This window comes from Idiotropiscis lumnitzeri, chromosome 2, assembly GCF_059441095.1.
Source record: "Idiotropiscis lumnitzeri isolate Australia: NSW breed Sydney's pygmy pipehorse chromosome 2, RoL_Ilum_1.0, whole genome shotgun sequence".
NCBI classification, from domain to species: domain Eukaryota; kingdom Metazoa; phylum Chordata; class Actinopteri; order Syngnathiformes; family Syngnathidae; genus Idiotropiscis; species Idiotropiscis lumnitzeri.
Genome location: NC_142392.1, coordinates 31,865,315 through 31,888,578, shown reverse-complemented (window position 1 = coordinate 31,888,578; position 23,264 = coordinate 31,865,315). Strand labels below are relative to the sequence as shown.

General features: G+C 42.1%; 1 protein-coding gene across 1 annotated transcript; it reads right to left on the bottom strand.

Annotated features, from left to right (window-relative positions):
* Positions 1-4,337: 4,337 nt before the first annotated feature.
* Positions 4,338-21,945, bottom strand: LOC148342319 (uncharacterized). The gene is made up of 3 exons (XM_088288135.1): positions 21,909-21,945; positions 19,612-21,445; positions 4,338-5,169 (listed from the first exon to the last, which is right to left on the bottom strand). Exons 1-3 carry the CDS (start codon positions 21,943-21,945, stop codon positions 4,446-4,448), a joined length of 2,595 nt encoding a protein of 864 aa, XP_088144261.1. The 3' UTR covers positions 4,338-4,445.
* Between the last annotated feature and the right edge of the window lie 1,319 nt (positions 21,946-23,264).

The following is a 23,264-nucleotide window of genomic DNA, read 5'->3' as shown; positions in this document are numbered from 1 at the left end:
GCCTTTGCTCGACACGGAACTCCAGAGACGGTGATATCGGATAACGGACCACAGTTTTCATCTGAGCAGTTTAAACAGTTCGCGAAAGAGTTCCAGTTCACCCATGTCACGAGCAGCCCCCATTACCCCCAAGCCAATGGAGAGGCCGAACGTGCAGTCCGCACAGTCAAGGAGCTGTGGAAAAAAGATATGGATCTTCACAGGGCGCTGCTGGCATACAGGGCCAGCCCTCTGGAACACGGGTTCTCGCCTGCTCAGCTGTTAATGGGAAGAAACCTGCGCACGACCTTGCCTCAATTTACTACCAAACTGGATCCCAAGTGGCCGGACTGGCTGGCTTTTCGGAAGAAGGAGGAAGAGCGGAGGCGTGAGCAGGAAAAACACTACAATCGGAGACACCGGACACGACCACTCTCACAACTAACAACGGGACAGAAAGTTTGGATTACATCGGAAGCATCTTCAGGCGAAGTACTTGGACCTGCCAACACTCCCAGATCCTACATGGTAGAGACTGACAGGGGGATTCTCAGGAGAAACCGAAGTCACCTTCGACCTACAGGGACTATTACGAGGTTCGGTCGTGTCGTGAGGCCTCGTGATAGATTGGATTTGTGAATGATGCTGATTGTTCATTTAAATGGAAAGCAAGTAGTTTAAAATGCTGTTAAGAAGAATAACAAGAAAAAAATAATATGGTGTTTCTGTCAATGTTTAGAACAGAAAGAAAATGTTTACATTACTTTAATGGTTATGCAAATTATGCCTGTTTACTTGTAGGATTACGTTCAACTAAAAGGAGGAGGTGTAGTAATAGGTATTTAGGACTACATGTCCCATAATGCTTTGTATTGAAGTGTGGTGTGGAAGGGACTTCCGGGGAATGACTAAACAGTGTGTTAACAAGTACTCGCCGTGTCTCGTGTGATTCTTATACATGGTGTCAGAAGTGGCGAACTGCAAGTCTTCACAATTATTGTCGGGTCAGTAAAGTGTAGTTGGCTGCCGGAAGACGTTTTTCGGGCAGTTGCAACGTAAATGACCGGCGTGGAAGACGACGGCAGGTAGCTTCGGCGTTAGCTGCTATTTTTGCCGCGTTGCTAGGATACGGCACGGCACGGCGCGAAAAGAAAAAGTAAAGAGAGGAACTTCAAGCGGATGTCCTGAACGTTAAGAAACCAGGGATTCATCAGCCGGGATGGCGACAACAGTGCAGTTATCCCCCCCGGAGCCATTTGATTTTTCCTGTCCGTCAAGTTGGCCAAAGTGGATCAGAAGATTTGAAAGGTTTCGTATTGCAACTGCGTTGGATGGAAAAACTGATGAATTAACAAGTACTCGCCGTGTCTCGTGTGATTCTTAAACAGCGGCAACTTCCGAACCTGCTGGTGGACACCGGCGGTAAGGGATGCTGTCAGGCTGAAGAAAGAGTCCTATCGGGCCTTTCTGGCCTGTGGACTCCGGAGGCAGCTGACAGGTGCCGACTGGCCAAGCGGAATACGGCTTCGATGGTTGCCGAAGCAAAAACTTGGGCGTGGGAGGAGTTCAGTGAGGACATGGAAAACGACTTCCAGAAGAAATTCTGGTCCATCATCCGTCGTCTCACGAGAGGGAAGCAGTGCACCATCAACACTATTTATAGGGGAGATGGGGTGCTGCTGACCTCGACTCAGGACGTTGTGAGGGAGAATAGTTCGAAGACCTCCTCAACTCTACCGACACACCTTCCTTTGAGGAAGCAGAGCCTGAAGACTCCATGGTGGACTCACCTATCTCGGGGGCTGAAGTAACCGAGGTGGTTAACAAGATGAGATCCGCCCGGAGTTCCTTAGGGCTCTGGATGTTGTGGGGCTGTCATGGTTGACACGCCTTTACGACATTGCGTGGACATCGGGGACAGTGCCTCTGGATTGGCAGACCGGGGTGGTGGTCCCCCTTTTTAGGAAGGGGGACTGGAGGGTGTGTTCCAATTATAGAGGAATCACACTTCTCAGCCTCCCTGGTAAGGTCTACTCAGGGGTACTGGAGAGGAGGGTCCATCGGGAGGTTGAATCTCAGATCCAAGAGAAGCAGTGCGGTTTTCGTCCTGGCCGTCGAACAGTGGACCAGCTATACACTCTCTACAGGGTCCTTGGGGGTTCATGGGAGTTCGCCCAGCCAGTCTACATGTGTTTTGTGGACTTGGAGAAGGCGTTCGACCATGTCCCACGGGGAGTTCTGTGGAGCGTGCTTCGGGAGTACGGGGTACCGAGCCCCTTGATACGGGCAGTTGGGTCCCTGTACTACCGATGTCAGAGTTTGGTCCGCATTACCGGCAGTAAGTCGGATTCGTTTCCAGTGAGGGTTGGACTCCGCCAAGGCTGCCCTTTGTCACAGATTCTGTTCATAACTTTTATGGACAGAATTTCTAGGCGCAGTCGAGGCGAAGAGAGGATCCGGTTTGGTGACCTCAGTATTTCATCTCTGCTTTTTGCAGAATATGTGGTACTGTTGGCTTCGTCAAGGCGTGATCTCCAACTCTCATTGGAGCGGTTCGCAGCTGAGTGTGAAGCGGTTGAGATGAAGATCAGCGCCTCCAAATCTGAGACCATGGTTCTCAGTCGGAAAAGGGTGGAATGCCCTCTCCAGGTCGGGGAGGAGATCCTGCCCCAAATGGAGGAGTTTAAGTATCTTGGGGTCTTGTTTACGAGTGAGGGGAGGATGGAGCGAGAGATCGACAGGCGGATCGGTGCAGCCTCCGCTGTGATGCGGACACTGTATCCGTCTGTCGTAGTGAAGAGGGAGCTGAGCCAAAAGGCGAAGCTCTCGATTTACCGGTCGATCTACGTTCCTACCCTCACCTATGGTCACGAGCTGTGGGTCGCGACCGAAAGAACAAGATCTCGGATACAAGCGACCGAAATGAGTTTCCTCCGCAGGGTGTCTGGGCTCTCCCTTAGAGATAGGGTGAGAAGCTCGCCATCCGGGAGGGACTCTGTGTCGAGCCGCTGTTCCTCCACGTAGAGAGGAGCCAGATGAGGTGGCTCGGGCATCTGTTTTGGATGCCTCCTGGACGACTCCTTGGTGAGGTGTTCCGGGCATGTCCCACCTGCAGGAGGCCCAGGGGACGACCCAGGACACGCTGGAGAGACTACGTCTCCCGGCTGGTCTGGGAGCGCCTGGGCATCCCTCCGGCAGAGCTGGAAGATGTGGCTGGGGAGCGGGAAGTCTGGGCTTCCCTGCTGAAGCTGCTGCCCCCGCAACCCGATCCCGGATAAGCGGCGGATAATGGATAGATGGATCGATGGATGTTCGTTCTATTATGAAGCAAACACATGTACTACTGAAGTTATCTTACTCGCTATATTTTTAGTTTCTCTGTAACAATCACGTTATATACTTATTTTCCTGTCAATGTTGGTTCCAGTGTGAAAATGCTTGTAGACGTATTTGTAACTTACTTCATTTGTTCGATAAAAGACAACTTTTCGATGGCAAAGCATGATTCTCCTCTCAAGAACAAAATGTAAGTTAACTAAAAAGTGAAATAAAATGAAGAAAAGTTCAGGTTCCATTGTTCAAAATGAAATCTTAATACAAATATTCTTTTTGCGCCGATTATCCATTCATATAAATCCACCGTAAATGCGCCACATCGGCGTCGAACAGCGGAGCAATGTATGTGGGCATAATGTAAATGTTGCACCAAGCGGCATTGGCTCTGGGGCCGTCTCCACGGAAACGAATACCGATTTCAAGGCTGGATTCGAAGGCCGTACATGACAGCGTGAATTTGGACACCATGTGCGGTGGCGTCGCACCGAAAACGATAACGTAACTCGAATGTTCGTATGTAGGGGAGCGTCTGTACTTAAATATTTCATTTCATTTCAGACGCGCAGCAACAGCAGCAGCAACCAACTGTGTGATGCAGATCATCTCCTTCGTGGTGACAAATAAACGCTGACTCCAGTGCCATCAAGTTGCCAACTCCTGACATTCCAAAACCTTTGAGAGAAACTGAGACGATTTGCGTTTCTCTTTTTTGTTCTTTTTATAGTTCAACTTCTAGATCTGTTTTTCACCTTTTCACACAGCGAAATGAAGGCCAGTTGAGCAAGTGGAACAAGTGATTTTATTGATGATTGTGGAAGGCAACGATTTCATAAGCACAGTTTCTTCTCACACTTTTTCCATTAGGTATGATTAAAAAGACATCTGAAAAGCATATTAAAACATGTTCCAGACAAAAGCAATTAATTTAATTTAAAATGTTTCACATAAAAACAAAACAAAAAAGAATTTACATCACTCAGACACGTTGCTTCTTCTGGCACTGATCACATTGGCATAGTGTCAATAAAAGAGCTTTGCAAAATTAAATTTATCATATTTTATTCAAAACATTTGTGGGCATCTTACCACAAAGAGTCAGTTCCTTCAGTTTTTTGGTCTTTTTTTAAGCTTCAAGGATTGCTGCTATTCTCGCCATCACAATCGTGTTTCTCAGCACTACGTTTAGTGAAGAATTTTTTAGCACAAACGCTGCATCTAAATGGCTTGTCTCCACTGTGTGTTCTTGTGAGATTTGTTAAAAATGACTTTACATTAAAGCTTTTTCCACAAACCAAGCAGGAAAAAAGTTTTTCACCACTGTGTGTTCTTGTGTGTATTGTTAAATTTGCCTTTTGAGAGAAGCATTTTCCACAAATGGAGCATGAAAAAGGTTTTTCACCGGTGTGTGTTCTTGTGTGGATTGTTAAATGTGACTTTACAGAAAAGCTTTTGCCACAAACTGAGCAGGAAAATGGTTTTTCACCACTGTGTGTTGTTGTGTGCCTTTTTAAACTTGACTTTTGAGAGAAACTCTTGCCACAAACTGAGCAGGAAAAAGTTTTTTCTCCACTATGTGTTGTTGTGTGTTTTATTAAATTTGACTTTAGAGAAAAGCTTTTCCCACAAACTGAGCAGGAAAAGGGTTTTTCACCAGTGTGTGTTCTTGTGTGTTTCATTAAAATTGACTTTACAGAAAAGCTTTTGCCACAAACTGAGCAGGAAAATGGTTTTTCACCACTGTGTGTTCTTGTATGTTGTGTTAAATGTGCCTTTAGAGAGAAGCTTTTACCACAAACTGAGCAGGAAAAAGGTTTTACACCACTGTGTGTTCTTGTGTGAATTATTAAATGAGACCTTTGAGAGAAACTCTTGCCACAAACTGAGCAGGAAAAAGGGTTTTCTCCAGTGTGTGTTCTTGTGTGGATTGTTAACATTGACTTATGCAGGAAGCTTTTGCCACAAACCGAGCAAGAAAATGGTTTTTCTTTACCGTGGGTTCTTGTGTGCCGTTTTAATGACAGCTTGGAAGTTAATGAGTCAGTGTGACATGCCATTCCATCTTTAGCGTGCCCATTATCATCGTCATGAGCGTCTGATAATGTGTCCTCATTATGTGCTTGTGATGGCCCCCAGTGGTCTTCATCAACTTCTGTTGTCACATGATGACTTGAGCGGCTGCTTGTAGGCTCCGCCCCACTTTTGTCCTCACCCTCACCCTTGTTTTCATCTTCAGTCTTTATAGGGAAAACGTTCAGTGGTGACTTGTTGATCTCCTCCTCCTCCTCCTCCTTTTTGATGCGAGTCAAGTCTGGCTCCTCTTTCACAGAACAGAGATCATTTTGTCTGATGTCTGTAGGACACAAAAAGACAAACACACATTTGGTTTGGTCAAGTCAAAGCTCATGCCGCACACGGAGCAATGCGTGCGACCCCAACTTGGACCGGACCATAGGGGACATTTCACAAAATTACGTCCTACGATGTAAGCCTCCCGTTAGCCGCACAACAGTGATAAACGAGCATCTAAAAAGGAAGCACGTTGCGGCTGATGCCGATTTCATTCCTGACATAGTCACAGACGTTTCTGGAAGCGAGCTGAAGTTAGCACACACAGGCTATTGTGTGCGTCTGATGGAACGCCTGTTGTGGGACCCTAACATAATGATGCAGACCACTGGGGGCCATTGCAACATTATGTCATTGATAAAATAGGAATCCTTCAAGTGAAATATGTTTACAATTATTTCATTTTGCATTTACAGATAGTTTCATCGTGGGTACTTTTTGCTTCCATTATAATCTGGATCCCTAAAAGAATTAAAGGGGCCCTTGAATCAGAGTCGCTATTTATTGTATGATTTACGTTTGGGTTTTTTTTGTTTGGTTTTTTTTTGCCCAAAATGACATTTATCCTGAGAGTACGTTCCGACATTACTCTTTTTATATTTAGAAAATTTCTGTTTCTAAATAAATTTTAAAACAAAATTGCGTTTGAAGAGTAAAAGTTCTTACACATAAGCATTAAGCACAAACACTTTCACTCTGATTTTCATGTTGACATATTTGAATAATGACTGTATATTTTAAAGTTATCCAATATGTATTCAAATTCGACGAAGATACACCAAAATATGATGAGTTCACTGAATTATTTTGTAACCGCAATGATGCTTAACTGCCAAAGGGTGTCAGTAATGAGTAACAAAGTAACACAAGACCTCCCACTGTTCCGTCATCATTGTCTTTTGCATACATTATCAAGAACTATGAGTTGCAGTCGAGATGCAAACCACCTGGGCCACAGGAACTTTATTACCAGGATGTACAAAAGACTCATATTTCCTTATTTTTATGCAGGCAGTGTTCGGGCAGCTAGGCGGGGTCCTTCATCGCTCTGGCGCCGCGGTCGAGAGAGAGAGAGAGAGAGAGAGAGAGAGGGGGACAGGGCGAGAGCGGGAGAGTGCGACCAGTCGGAGCAGTTACGGCGAAGTTAAAGTGTGCCGCCGATAGACGTTCGTGATTTGATCCGTGTGTTTTCCTCTGAGCTGAAAATGTGCCAATCTCGAGTGTGCGTCCATGTGAGGTGAGTCGCGTTGCCTTTCAGTGTTTATCTTTCTTCTGACGGCGAAGCTTAAGACTTCCTCCTGCTACCAACGAGTGAATGCGGTTAGCATTAGCTGGCGCTACGTTGTATGCTCGCGTATGTTATTTCGGCTTGTTTACCTGCTTGATGTCAAATGGATAAGCATATTTAACTTTCTATGTGTAGTTGCTTATTTTGGTTTATTTCTCCCTGTTTAGAGACCACACATACACATCTCCAGGCCATATATAATCCTTATGGCCAGCCCTGTTTGACATATATCCATAACTACGGACACCCAAACACACAAGACTCATCCAACCACTCGACGTTTCACCTAGTGGCCTCCACGGCAGGAAACCAAACCAAAAGGACACATTGTAATGGACTTTAATGGACACTGTTGTGAATTTGGATGTTTTTTGCCAAACTGTTGGATAAATTGCTTAAAGCAGCCACCTGCCTCCTCCTTATTCCGCCATCCTGCACCATTTGCCCTTCCAAACAACCCGCCGCGAAGTGGCGCTCTGGCCGGCGCCCCCGGCTCCGGTAAGATAAAAAATCTGAACCACCCGATTAACAGTCAAGACTGACACACACTGCTATCGACATAGCCTCCACAACAAAACCCCTGTCATGCCCGACGCGGATCATGACAGCTGTAATGCCACGTGCAATGGCGCTAGTCGCCTGTCAACAAAATGCGAAATAAAATGAAAAAAAATGTCAATGGAATGCCAATGCCAAATCAACAAGTGTACTTCATCAGGAACATGCGCCGTCTCGAGTACTCTGGTGCGCAGTTGCCACTGGTCGACAATGTCATGCACAGTCGGGGTCAAACAGGGGTCCATGTCGCGTCTCGACCACAAGTCGGATGTGGATGCAAAACGCTTGACATGTCTCCGCTCCCGTCCCGATGTTGTCCATATCGGGAAGTACGGTTTGCAACAAATATTTTCGTACCTCTTGTCGACTACTTTTATGAGGCATTTAAATCCTGTGCGCTCCACTGTCGCTCGAGGAGCTACATCTTTAGCAATGTGCTAGGCCAGTGTTTTTCAACCTTTTTTGAGCCAAGGCACATTTTTTTCATTGAAAAAATCCCGCGGCACACTACCAGCTGAAAATGTGAAAAAAAGTGTTTTTTTAACATTGAAAAATGACCTATTAAAAGTCTTGAATATGAATCAAATCAACAAAGAATAAAGTATCGTAAAATCTTTCACATTTATACTCAGTGTGAAACCTGTGCCTGTTTGGATAAGACAGAGCTGATATATTGGCAGGAATCAAAGTATTAATTCCTCTGCCACGAGTGAGACTTTTTTTGATTTAGCCACAAGTTCAGCGACGTGGTAGCTAGCTTTAAGGGCTCTCTCGCTTACCTTTGCGGTTTTTCTCATGAAAGTTGCTTGTTTCTCCGTGTGTTCACTCAGGCCAACAAAATACGCCACATTTTTGTTTTGAAGTAAAGGGCGTTTCGTTTGGAGATGGCGTATAAGCGTGCTTGGGACCAGAGCGCCGTTGGAGAGCTTTTCACCACATACCAAGCACAACGGAGTCGGTGTCGTTGCATCTCCGGTAAAAGTAAATCCAGATGAAAGATAGCTTTCGCTGTATTGCCTCACGGCAGAAACTTTGCAGGTCGCCTTTGCTTTTTTTTTTATTTACCTCCACTCATACTAGGGCCTTCATCTAGGTCTGGGTTTTGTCCAGGGTCCAGTTCAGAGTCAGCATTTTTTTCTCTTCAAAAACATATCCATTACTTTCACCGTCGTTCTGTTATCCACTTTTTTTATTCTGCTATCCACTTCTCGCTTGTCTCCAAGCACAAGGCAATTCACTACCTGCTGCCGCCGCCTACTGGTTTGGAAGAGTACTACATTTTACTACTCAACTCTGCAGGCGCTAGACCGCACAGGTACACAAATTGAATAATTTCCCACGGCACACCTGACAATATCTCACGGCACACTGGTGTGCCGCGGCACAGTGGTTGAAAAACACTGTGCTAGGCTATCGCGTCCACCTCTTAGACGTTCTCTCGTATGGTGTCGCCTCCGTTATGGGCTGTTGTCACTGGTCCAACCTTGCTTCTCACTCTGAATTTTTAGCACAAGCTCCAAGTCAACAGCGTGGTTGTGTTGTGGGTGGTGAAAAAGAAAAGGTTGGACGCGCTGTTTCAGGTGCTTACGACGCACTTTGTAGTTCGTGTTCTTTTGCTCAAACATCGTCTTTTTGGAACCCAAAACATTTCTTAACGACAGATGTCGGAATTTCTTTTCGGGACAAGCGAGACAGGAACAATTTCAACGAACATTACGTCGTCTTCAGCCGTGTCAGCTGCTTCTAGATTTGAATCGACAGCTACGACCGCGTCGTCAGTTTTCTTTCTTGTTCAGCTGGGTGGAGTCACGTGACTACAGCCGCTCAAGCCGTCTTACAGGGGCATGAACAAAGCTGCAGACTAAAAGGACTTCTTTTTTTTTTTAAACACCGAATTAACCGACATGGGCAAAATGATTTTATTAAATTTCGATCACGGTAAATTTTCGGTTTATTGCCCATGTTGAATTATATGCTCTCATGGTATTCTTTAGTTTAAGTAATGATATATTTAATTATATGTCATTATGTAAATTTGGGTATGTGTGTATTTTGTTGAATGTCACATATATTTTCGTTACTGTCGTAAATCTCGCGTGGTTTACGTGATGACGTTTTACGTTTGTTGAAATGCCTTTTATGGATGTTGGCTGTGGGAAGACATGTTGTGTCGAGTGACTGAAAAATAAACAGCAAGATGGAAACATCCTAAACTTGTCGTGGTGTTGTGTTGGTGCGGTGAGCCGAAAGGAAATATGGAATACGAAGCTGCAAACGCAACAGGTTATGGGCCCAGGCGCGGCACAGGAGGAGGAAGATGGCAACGGTTAGTTTTCGACGGGAATGAAAACAACTACGAACTTTGGGAGGTAAAGTTCCTCGGCCATTTGAGGATACTCGGATTGAAAGACACTATACTGTCTACCGCCGCACCCGATCCACAAAAGAATGAAGAATGCTACGCGGAGCTAATTCAGTTTCTCGACGACACAAGCCTGTCATTGGTGATGAGAGAAGCGGCAGACGACGGCAAATAGGCGTTGGAAATACTACGTGGCCATTACGCGAGTCAGGGTAAGCCCAGAATTATTGCCCTGTATACGGAATTAACTTCCTGAAAGAAAGAAACTGAGGAAACTATAACCGACTATGTCATTCGTGCTGAGAAGGCAGTAACCTCCTTGAGAAATGCAAAGGAGATAATAAGTGATGGACTGATAATAGCTATGATTCTGAAGGGCCTCCCAGAAACATACAAGCCTTTCTGCGTCCACACTACACAAAGCAGCGATGACTTAACGTTTGCACAGTTTAAAAGTCGGCTACGAAGCTACGAGGAGACGGAAAAGTTTGACTCTAACACAAAGACAGACAATGTAATGAAAGTAGACATATCATCGGTCGTCTGCTACGGATGTGGAAACCGTGGACATCTTGTGAGAGATTGCCGCCAAAGAGGGGTGACGAAGTGGTGCAACTACCACAGGAGTGCTACACACGGTGATGAGACATGCAGGAGAAAAACCAAGATGAAAGATGAAGCAAAACAAACGGCAGAAAGACAACAGGATCATGAGGAGGAAGAGACATTTGTGTTCAAGGTCAACCACAAATATCTCTCATACAATGCTAAAAGGAATGCATTAATGGTGGACTGTGGAGCCACATCACATGTTGTAAATGAGGAACACAAATTCACAACGTTTGATGAGACTTTCAACCCAGCAAGACATTATATGGAACTAGCAGACGGAACCAGGAAAAACAATGTTGCATTGAAAAGAGGAGATGCCAAGGTCTTCCTCCAGGACGCGAAAGGAAGATGTGTCGGTGTCACGTTGAAGAAAGCCTTGTATATACCAACGTGCCCTCAAAGCATCATGTCAGTGAAAGCAGCTACGTCGGATGGAGCCATAGTAACATTCAAGGAAGGACAAAATGAACTCATAACCAAAGATGGAACAGTTTTCGACATCGAGGAACATGAAAGACTGTACTTTGTGAGAACGGTAAATCACAACGAACAAAACTATGATGAGTCATTTACTGACATGAAGTCAAAGGACAATGCGAATCTGACTTGTGATGTCAAAACGTGGCATGAAATTTTGGGACACTGTAATATGGATGATGTGTTAAAATTGCCAAATGTGGTAAAGGGCATGACGATTACAGGTAACTCTAAAGTAGAATGCAATGTGTGCACAGAGGGAAAATTCATCAATAGTAGAAATAGGACATTGAATGCAAAAGCTAATGCACCTCTTGAGATGGTGCACACTGACTTGGCAGGCCCCATTGAACCAACTAGTCAGGATGGTTACAAGTATGCAGTTTCATTCATAGACGATTTTTCAGGGGCCGTGTCTGTTTATTTTCTCAAAAGCAAAAGTGACACTATTAGCAACAGAAAAATTCCTTGCTGACAGTGCCCCATACGGCAGTGTCAAATGCATTAGATCGGATAATGGTACAGAATACACCAACAATGCCTTTCAGTCGCTCTTGAGGGATAAAGGCAATAGATATGAAACTTCATCCCCATACTCTCCACACCAAAATGGTACAGCCGAAAGACAATGGAGAACACTCTTTGAAATGGGACGGTGCCTGTTATTAGAAAAGGGGTTACCAAAAGTGCTGTGGCCTTATGCTGTCCAAAATGCTGCTCATATCCGTAACAGATGTTACAATGACAGGGTTAAAAACACTCCATATTTCATGATGACAGGAAGAAAACCAGATCTTTCCAAACTGTGGGTGTTTGGATCAGAATGTTATGTATACAAGCACAATCACAAGAAATTAGATGCAAGAGATGAAAAGGGGATTTTTGTGGGGTACAGTAAAAACAGCCCTGCATATCTGGTGTATAACCCACAAACTGAAAAAGTATCGAAACACAGACTGGTAAAATTCATCAAAAATAAGTGCATGGAAAGAGAGACACAAACAGATGAATTGGATTCAGAAATCATGGGAAGCAGGAGTACATTTTCTAACACTGAGGGTTTTGAAGATAAACCACACGATGAAGTTGGTAGTGAAAGTCATGACTTTAATGAGAACGAGGGCATGATAAATACAGATGTGTCACAGTATGATGAGGCGTCAGAAACACGAGTTGACAAAACGAAAAATGCAAGTCCTGATTACGGTATAAACCACCGTTATCCAAAAAGAGAAAAGAATCCTCCAAAATACTTAAATGATTATCTGACAGACCTCAATGACAACGATATTGCTAACACAAATGTTGATCATTGTTACAGAGCCATATGTGACGTTCCACAAACGTATAGTGAAGCCCGGATGTCGGTCGAGGCACCCGGATGGATACAAGCAATGAAGGAAGAAATTCAATCACTCCAAGAAAATGAAACATTTGAACTGGTTTCTTTACCCGAAAGCAGGAACTTAATAGGGGGGAAATGGGTATATGCCTTGAAGGAAAATTCAGAAAGAGGAAAAGTATATAAAGCTAGATACGTTGCTAAGGGCTACAGTCAAACAGAAGGCATAGACTACCATGAGACGTTTGCTCCAACAGCTAACATCACATCTGTACGGGTTTTGATGCAGATAGCAGTCCAAAACAATCTCATCGTCCACCAAATGGATGTAAAAACAGCTTATTTGCATGCGCCGATAGATGAAGAAATCTTCTTAGAGCAGCCTGAGGGTTTTGAAAAGACATCAGAAAAAGGCGAGAAGTTGGTATATAGGCTAAAGAAATCCCTCTATGGCCTTAAACAATCTGGAAGGAACTGGTACAAGCTTCTAAATGATCACCTAGAGCAAGGAAATTTTGTGAGAAATCTATCTGATCACTGCGTATACAGGAAACAGATAGAAAATGAGGTGATCATTATTATCATTTGGGTAGATGATCTAATAGTGGCAGCAAGCAACAGTGATCTACTTAATAAATTCAAAGACACCATGAAATCCAGGTTCAATATGAAAGATTTGGGCAAAATATCGTACTTCTTGGGCATTCAGTTTGAGCAAAAGGGTGAAGAAATCAAAATGAGTCAGAAAAGGTATATCGTCAAAGTGCTTGAAAGATTTGGAATGTCAGACTGTAAACCCAGATACACACCAAGTGAACCAATACTGGGGGTGAATGAAGAAAGTAATAAAAATGAGATGGCCAACCCTAAAGAGTACCGTGAGATTGTAGGTAGCCTGATTTATGCCATGACGTGTACAAGACCAGATATCAGCTGGATAGTGAGCAAATTGTCACAAACACTTGCAAACCCAAAAGCATGCAATTTAGTGACTGCTCAACATGTTTTGAGATATCTAAAAGGTACCATGGATTACGAATTAATATACAAGAAAAATGATGAAGATTTAAACCTGGTGGCGTTCAGTGACTCTGATTGGGCATCATCTGTAGAAGACAGACGTAGCACTACGGGCTACTGCTTCAGCATGACAAAACAAGGCCCTGCAATCTCATGGAAGTCGAAGAAGCAGCCTATAGTGGCTCTTTCGACTTGTGAAGCCGAATACATTGCTTTGGCAACCACGACACAAGAAAGCATGTATTTAATTCAGTTGTTAAATGGTATGGATCATACAACATACAGTTGCACCAGGATTTATGGAGACAATCAAGGGGCCATTGCTTTGACCAAAAACCCAGTGAATAGACAGAGATCTAAACACATTGATGTTAGGTTTCACTTCATCCGTGAAGCACTTCAAAATGGAAAAATAGACATTGCATACTGTCCGTCAGAAAACATGATTGCAGACATATTAACAAAAGCAGCATCTAGGATTAGGATTGAAAAATTTAAAACTTGGTACTTTGGAAATTAAAGGTCATTGTTTTGAGCTGATGAGAGCAAGGGAGGGTGTTGAGTTATATGCTCTCATGGTATTCTTTAGTTTAAGTAATGATATATTTAATTATATGTCATTATGTAAATTTGGGTATGTGTGTATTTTGTTGAATGTCACATATATTTTCGTTACTGTCGTAAATCTCGCGTGGTTTACGTGATGACGTTTTACGTTTGTTAAAATGCCTTTTATGGATGTTGGCTGTGGGAAGACATGTTGTGTCGAGTGACTGAAAAATAAACAGCAAGATGGAAACATCCTAAACTTGTCGTGGTGTTGTGTTGGTGCGGTGAGCCGAAAGGAAATATGGAATACGAAGCTGAAAACTCAACACCTTTATTTCATAGTTTAATGCGGTTCAAAAGTACACTGAATAAAGACATTATTTTGTGTTTAAAATGTTCAGTAAGGTATAATTGTCAGGTGTTTTGGTTTAAAATCGTAGTAAAGGGGGGAACTTGTTTTTTCTTCTACATGTATAAATTGTTGTTTCGGGACATGGGCATAGATGCACACAATGGCAAGAAGAGGCAATGTACCCTGAAGAGAAGGCAAGAGGACAAGTCACGTTTGTGTGAAGATTTGTAAACCTTTATTCCTTTTGAGTGAATGTGGCCAATGAGGTGAATATTGTGCTATTTACTTTAAGTTTCTTTATTGTTTTGTGAGCCATCCTTATTTGTGTGCTCTATCCGTTTATATCCAGGGGTGCACAAAACTGGTACGCAGGTACGCATGCGCAACAGAAATCAGGGATGCGTAACGTCAAGTGCGTCACGATGCGCCCTTGCGTACCTGTACACACTGCCATCAATCCACTATTTCATCAGAAGCACAACGAACGAGGTGAAAAATGCCAAAAAAAAAACAACAGACTTGAAGCAAATTTTTGGGTCTTTCACCACCAAAAAAGAAACAGCCAAGCGAGCCTGAGCCAAACTAGAGAGCATTTTCGAAAAAGTGGCTCCAAGATCTGCCGTGGCTTGAAGCTAATGATGAGCGTACTGAAATGTGGTGCAAGATTTGCCACTCACATCCACATATAGCTGATAAAAGAGGTGCGTTTTGCTCAAAGACCTGGGTCTGCTTTTTGATGGATCCGAGGACATCACAAAAACTGAGCAGGAGATCGTTTACGTCGTGTCGGTGTCCAGTGACGGCGAACTTACCTCAGACTTCGTTGGACTAATTGAACTGGGTGCTGATCGAACCGCACAAGCCATAAGTGACGGACTAGTGAGACTTTTCGAGGACGCAGGCTTGAATAACTGGGCCGCTAAACTGGTCGCTGTGTGCACGTTAACGTTGGAGCGTACAACGTAATTGTGCCGAAACTTAAGCAACTCGCTGCAGTTGGAGGCTCCGTGGTGCACATTTTGTGCACCGCAGACACTGGAGAACTGAGCCAAGTCAGGTGATCACGGTGTGCCTTACTGTGTCACATTTAAAGCTGTTGCAGTTTTATTTACAGAAAGGTGGTGCAAAAAAAACACTGAAACACTGAAGAAATTGTGCAAAGAAAATGGGATCTCTTTTGTGTAGTAAGTTTTATAACGTCAGGAGGACATTGAGGAAGAAAAAAAAAGACGTGAGTACCCCACACTATCTCCTGGTACTCATGTGAGTAACCCATGAAAAATATTATGTGCACCCCTGTTTATATCGCTGTTTCTTAGTTCTGACGGCATTGTTGGGGTGTTGTTTTAACATGTAAAAAGACTTGTCGATAACATTAAATGTCTGTTGAAACCGAAGAACGAAGTTGAGCTTTGATTGAACTCGAAAGGAGTAACACCGAGTGCCTGTTGAAGTAACTATTCCAGACCACGCCCATAATGGCATAAAAATGATGTATGAGGTAGTGAAGGACGTGTTTGTTGAAAAGTAGTTATATTACATTTGGAAGCAGATATTAATAAAGGAAAAACAACTGGTTATTTGATTTTCATTTTAAATAATAAATTCCAAAATTGAAATACAGCTTGTTTGTTTTCTGCAACAAGGAAGGAAACGTCTCAAAACAGCTTGAATTTAAAATTTTGTTTCGACTACAAAAATAGAATATAACACGAGCAAAAATGGAAAAACGGCTTTTCTATTTATTTGAGATTCCCGGAAGTGGTCAGAGAGGGACAACTTGAAAGACTGCAATTGCGTTTTCTCGCCTGTAGGTGGCAATGTTTTCCACAGTTTTGAATGAGTGAAGACTGGTTTTATCGCCATCTACTGTTTAATAAACAACGACTTTTAACCTTTGTGGAATATTATTGTTGGAGATGTGCGGGTCTGGCCCAGCTTCCCTCCGGACAGGTCGACAAGCAAGGCTGGAGTGGTGATATAAAAAAACTTCTGAGACACTCCGGTGGTTGGAAAAAGATTGTATTGGTAAAACCCTCAAGGACGAGAACAGATGTGGACTCCCCTTATGTTGCTCCTCGGCGCCATCTCGTCAAACCCGGGACCCATTCCTGTATATCCATCCCTTGATAAGTCGGGGACCCCTGTCGAAATCCCTGACCTGACATAAACTATGTTGAGGCCCACTGCAGTTCAGAATCGTAACTCATTGTAGTGGCGGCTCAACGCAAGACTATACATTCACCAGACCAACAGTTGCGCTATGTTAGAAGTAGAAATTAAGAATTATTCCCGTCCGTAAATTACAATGTATGGAAATACAAACATAAAATGTTGTTCGGTTTCTCACCTGTTTCACATTCTTCACTTTGCCAGCTTTCTTGTTTGTCACTTTTTCCTGTTTGCTTGTGTTTTGGGTTGCGATTTTTGATTGGCTCTCTTCATCATTGAGGTCAGCGTCGATCTGGAGGAACTCAATGTCGGTGTAATGTGTGCAAAAATATACTTTATTTCTAAAGCGCATTTTACGTATATGGGTTTAAACTTGAATTGCTGTCTGTTTTGTTTTTTCAGCGTTACCAGTTTACAATAAGTACACTAAATCCATCAAAGGCTATTAATTACATAAATCCTACAATAAAGCATAACTTTAACTCTATTGATGAAAGTAAAGTTTAATTTAGGCTATTAAGTAACTCAGTGGTGGGCCTTCAAGGCCTTCTCTGTTGGCCAAACAATCAATAATAAAAAAATTATCATAATCATCGCATTGGTGTCATATTATAGCTGAGCGTTTTATTTTTAGGTGAGAGTTTTGAATCTCATCAGAATTCCGCTCGCTCGTGTTGCCGGGCAGGTTTCACATATATTTCACATCTTTTCTGTCAAAGTCAATGAGCTTTCATATTTGTTCGATGGTTGCGATAGCCAATCAGATCACGAGTTGGTTACAGTGAGCCTTCTCGCTGGCCTTATGCTGAGGGTGATGAACGCGTTTTGTGATTGGATACTCACTTGTGAGGGGGCAGCACTATGCCGAATCAACACATTGAAAGTCGTAACTGGCGACCGTTCGAAAATCTGAAATATATTCTTGCTTTTTTTTAAACCACAATGGTCGAAGGAGGGAAAAGTGTGGATTTAATTGCAGATACACTTGCAAGGACATTTTCAAGTCGGACCTTTCAAGAGAAGCTATATCGTCCAACACTCACTCAGTGGTGCGTAAGTGTGTTTCTGGATATTATTTGTCCAGCCGTGGTGTCATAAATGATGATATTTTGATGGGTATTTATTCAAGTAGGACGAAGTAGGACTTCACTGAAGGCACAGGTATGAAATGCACTGAAGTAACTTTAAAAGTAAAAGTAAAAAAAAAATACGATTGTTTAAGAATGTGCAAGAAAGAACTCAATCTGATCGAAATTTTGTGCTTTGACAAATGTTGAAAATAATGATATTTTCCAGGAGGTATTTATTTCTTTGTTGTTTATTCTTTCAATTCTATACTTATTTCAATATTTGAGTATTATTTTTCTTTCAATATGTAGTATATTTTGTCTTTGAAGTGTGGGTCCTTGCTGCCTTCCGGAGAGGCAGCCCAGCAAGGCTGGATTGGTGATGGGAAAAGAACAAAAGAAAGAAAGATTTTATTCTCGTCACATGCTGATGTCAAAAGAAGTCTCCCCAAAAACGTGTGAGCCCCCTCTCAGACATTCCCTTCTTATAGGGAATGCCCAAATAGGACATGAATATCTAATTTCCCTTGTTTCATATGCAATTCCCATCACGCTAGTCTTCGGGATTTCCCTCCAAAAGTCCCCCAGAGGGAGAGCAGATGCGTCTCCCCTTTGATACGACCAGTCTACTCGTGACCACCTTAAATTACTTCCATACCCTGGAAGGTCACTGACCTGGCGAGAGAATTGCCCCCACCATAAACAATGCTCAGGCCTATTTTCTCTCAGGGCAGTATCTGGTTACATCGGAACTTCAGAACCAAGACTGGTCACTTCTGTGAGCTCCAGTCCCTTCATAGTTTCATAAAGAGAATTACTTCCCAGATCTAAATTAGGCCATTTAAAAATATACGACTTTTTTTTTATTCATTTCAATGTATATTTAAGCTTGCTTATGTAATACTACAATATTTATTGAATTATTTTAATGTGAAATTATATAAATATTAATTTAAACCTTTTTATTTCACTCTTGAATATTTCTGAACAAATTTGTTCATTTGAATATGTATGCAATTTAAATTATTCCATCCATCCAGCCATTTTCTGCCGCTCATCTGGGGTCGGGTAGTTGAATTAATTTAATACGTAAGTATTTTTTATAATTCAATATTTATTTCAAGGACTCTTCTCAATTAGTTCAATATTTATAAAATGTTTCTATATTTATTAATTGCATTAAGTCTGTATGCCGTTGCCAATTTTACATTTTAATATTTCCCGATTTCATTATATAAGCAATCCAAAGTATAAAAAATATAATAGAGCATGAACAAAAATATTTGGTATATTTTACAAAATTATAGTTTTTCCGAAGTGAGATTCTGCTTAGCAATTCACCCCAAACACTTGATAGAGCTCAACCTAGAAAGAGGTTTTAGCAAGTCAGATATTTATTCAGAAAGCGAAATATTAAATTTATGTGAGGGGATATTTGAAGAGTTTGAGTTTTGTTCAATGGACCATTCATATACGAGCCAGCCAAACACAACGAGAAAACCAGCGCTGACTCCAGTTGCCATCAGATTGCCAACTCCTGACATACCAAAACCTTGAAGAGAAACTGAGACTATTTGCGTTTCTCTTTCTGGTTCTTTTTTTAGTTCCAACTTCGAGATCTGTTTTTCACCTTTTCACACAACGTAATGAAGGCCAGTTGAGCAAGTGGAACACGTGATTTTATTGATGATTGTGGAAGGCAATGATTTCATAAGCACAGTTTCTTCTCACACCTTTTCCATTAAGTACGATTAAAAAGACAACTGAAAAGCATAATGTTAACAAATGTTGTTCCAGGCAAAGGAAATTAATTTCATTTATAATGTTTGATATGAAAACAAAAAAAACGATCATCATCACTCAGACACAATGGTTCTTCTGGCACTGATGACATTGGCTTTAAGTCAATAAAAGAGCTTTGAAAAATTAAATTTTTCATATTTTATTCAAAATCAAAATTTACATCTTACCACAAAGAGTCAGTTCCTTCAGTTTTTTTTGTCTTTTTTTAAGCTTCACGGATCGCATCAATTCTCGCCAGCACAATCGTGTCTCTCAGTTTCCGGTTTCGTGGCAAATTTTTTAGAACAAACGCTGCAACTGAATGGCTTGACTCCATTGTGTGTTCTTGTGTGGCTTCGTAAACTTGACCTCACAGAAAAGCCTTTGCCACAAACTGAGCAAGAAAAAGTTTTTTCTCCAGTGTGTGTTCTTGTGTGACAAGTTAAATTTGACTTTACAGAGAAGCGTCTTCCACAAACTGAGCAGGAAAAAGGTTTTTCTCCACTGTGCGTTCTTGTGTGGATTGTTAAACTTGAATTTTGAGAGAAGCTTTTACCACAAACTGAGCAAGTAAAAGGTTTTTCTCCAGTGTGTGTTCTTGCGTGTTCTGTTAAATTTGACTTTTGAGAGAAGCATTTTCCACAAACTGAGCAAGAAAAAGGGTTTTCTCGACTATGTATTCTTGTGTGACTTGTTAAATTTGACTTAAAAGAGAAGATTTTGCCACAAACTGAGCAAGAAAAAGGTTTTTCTCCACTATGTGTTGCTGTGTGTTTTCTTAAATTAGACTTTCCAGAGAAGCTTTTGCCACAAACTGAGCAGGAAAAAGGGTTTTCTCCAGTGTGTGTTGTTGTGTGGATTGTTAAATGATAATTTTGGGAGAAACTCTTGCCACAAACTGAGCAAGAAAAAGGTTTTTCTCCAGTGTGTGTTCTTGCGTGACAAGTTAAATTTGACTTTACAGAGAAGCGTCTTCCACAAACTGAGCAGGTAAAAGGTTTTTCTCCACTGTGCGTTCTTGTGTGGATTGTTAAACTTGAATTTTTAGAGAAGCATTTACCACAAACTGAGCAAGAAAAAGGGTTTTCTCCAGTGTGTGTTCTTGTGTGACAAGTTAAATTTGACTTTTCAGAGAAGCGTCTACCACAAACTGAGCAGGAAAAAGGTTTTTCTCCACTGTGCGTTCTTGTGTGGATTGTTAAACTTGAATTTTGAGAGAAGCTTTTACCACAAACTGAGCAAGTAAAAGGTTTTTCTCCAGTGTGTGTTCTTGCGTGTTCTGTTAAATTTGCCTTTTGAGAGAAGCATTTTCCACAAACTGAGCAAGAAAAAGGGTTTTCTCCACTATGTATTCTTGTGTGACTTGTTAAATTTGACTTAAAAGAGAAGCTTTTGCCACAAACTGAGCAAGAAAAAGGTTTTTCTCCACTATGTGTTGCTGTGTGTTTTCTTAAATTAGACTTTCCAGAGAAGCTTTTGCCACAAACTGAGCAGGAAAAAGGTTTTTCTCCAGTGTGTGTTGTTGTGTGGATTGTTAAATGGGAATTTTGTGAGAAACTCTTGCCACAAACCGAGCAAGAAAAAGGTTTTTCTCCAGTGTGTGTTCTTGTGTGACATGTTAAATTTGACTTTACAGAGAAGCGTCTTCCACAAACTGAGCAGGAAAAAGGTTTTTCTCCACTGTGCATTCTTGTGTGGATTGTTAAACTTGAATTTTGAGAGAAGCTTTTACCACAAACTGAGCAAGAAAAAGGGTTTTCTCCAGTGTGTGTTCTTGTGTGACAAGTTAAATTTGACTTTTCAGAGAAGCGTCTACCACAAACTGAGCAGGAAAAAGGTTTTTCTCCACTGTGCTTTCTTGTGTGGATTTTTAAACTTGAATTTTGAGAGAAGCTTTTACCACAAACTGAGCAAGTAAAAGGTTTTTCTCCAGTGTGTGTTCTTGCGTGCTCTATTAAATTTGCCTTTTGAGAGAAGCATTTTCCACAAACTGAGCAGGAAAAAGGGTTTTCGCCACTATGTATTCTTGTGTGACTTGTTAAATTTGACTTAAAAGAGAAGCTTTTGCCACAAACTGAGCAAGAAAAAGGTTTTTCTCCACTGTGCGTTCTTGTGTGGATTGTTAAATAAAACTTTCGAGAGAAGCTTTTGCCACAAACTGAGCAGGAAAAAGGTTTTTCACCACTGTGTGTTTTTCTGTGCCCTTTTAAAGACAGCTTTGAAGTGAATGAGTCAGTGTGACATGCCCTTTCACCTTTGGCTTGCCCATCATCATCATCATCATCATTAGTATCATCATGGTCATGAGCGTCTGATAATGTGTCCTCATTATGTGCTTGTGATGGCCCCCAGTGGTCTTCATCACCTTCTGTTGTCACGTGATGACTTGATCTGCTGCTTGTAGGCTCCGCCCCTCTCTTGTCCTCACTCTCATCCTTGTTTTCATCGTCAGTCTTTATAGGGACAACGTTCACTGGAGACTTGTTGATCTCCTCCTCCTCCTCCTCCTTTTTGATGTGAGTCAAGTCTGGCTCCTCTTTCACGGAACGGAGACCGTTTTCACTGACGTCTGGAGAAAGACAAATTTGGTTTGGTCAAGTCAAACCTCAGGCGGCGACTTTGTCTTATTTTCTACCGTGCTATCTTGACTTGTGCCTGCCGCATACGGAGCAATGCGTGCGACCTCAACTTGGACTCGACCATGGGGGCATTTCACAAAATTACGTCCTACGATGTAAACCTCCTTTTAGCAGCACAACAGTGATAAACGAGCATTTAAAAAGGAAGCACGCTGCGGCTGATGCCCGATTTCATTCCTGACATAGTCACAGACGTTTCTGGAATATGTATTCTAATTCAACTAAGATACACCATAATATTTTAAGAGTTCACTGAATCATTTTGGAATTGCAATGATGCTTAACAGCCATAGGGTGTCAGTAATGAGTAACAAAGTAACACAAGACCTCCCACTGATACATCATGATTGTCATTTGGATAAATTACCAGGAACTATGAGTTGCGGGAGTGATGCAAACCACCTGGGCCACAGGAACTTTATTACCAGGAACTAAATGTTCCTGGACTTGTAGGTAGAAAAGGGGGTTGTGACGTTCAGCCTTTTTGAGACCATCGTAAGACAAAGATGCAGATGCACAGTTAGGCTCAATCAGGGATCCATGTTGCGACCCGACCACAAGTCGGATGTAGATGCAAAATGCTTGACATGTCTAAGCTTCCGGCCCGATGTTGTCCATATCGGGAAATATGGCTTCCATGGAGCGTTTAAATCCTGTGCGCGCCACTGGAACTAGAGGAGCTTTATCTTTAGCTATGTGCTAGGCTATTGCGTCCTCCTCTGAGACGTTCTCTCGTATGGTGTTGCCTCCGTTAACGGGCTGTTGTCACTTGTCGAACCTTGCTTCTCACTTTGAACTTTCAGCACAGCATGGTTGTGTTGTGGGTGGTGAAAAAGCTTCTGGATGTGAATCGCCAGCTACGACAGCGACGTCTGTTTTCTTTCTCGATCAGGCGGGTGGAGTCACGTGACTAGAGGCGCTGTAGCGGTTTTAAAGGGGCATGAACATTGCCGCAGACAGAAAAGGCTTTTCTTTTTTTTAAACACCGAATTTACCGACATGGGCAAAATGATTTCGGTCATAGTAATAAATTCCGGTAACGGTAAATTTTCGGTTTATCGCCCAGCCCTAGGCCCTGGCATCATAGTCGCTATTTATTGCATGCTTTATGTTTGTGTTTTGTTTGTTTTTTTTCCCAAACTGACATTTCGCCTGCTAGTACGTTCCAACATTCCCCTTTTTTTTGATAAAATTTTTGTTTCTAAATAAATTTTAAAACAAAATTACGTGTGAAGAATCAAAATCCCTACACATAAATTAAGCAACAATACTTTCGCTCTGACTTTCATGTTGACATATTTGAATAATGAATGTATATTTTAAAGTTATCCAATATGTATTAAAATTAGACTAAGATACGCCATAATATTATTAGAGTTCACT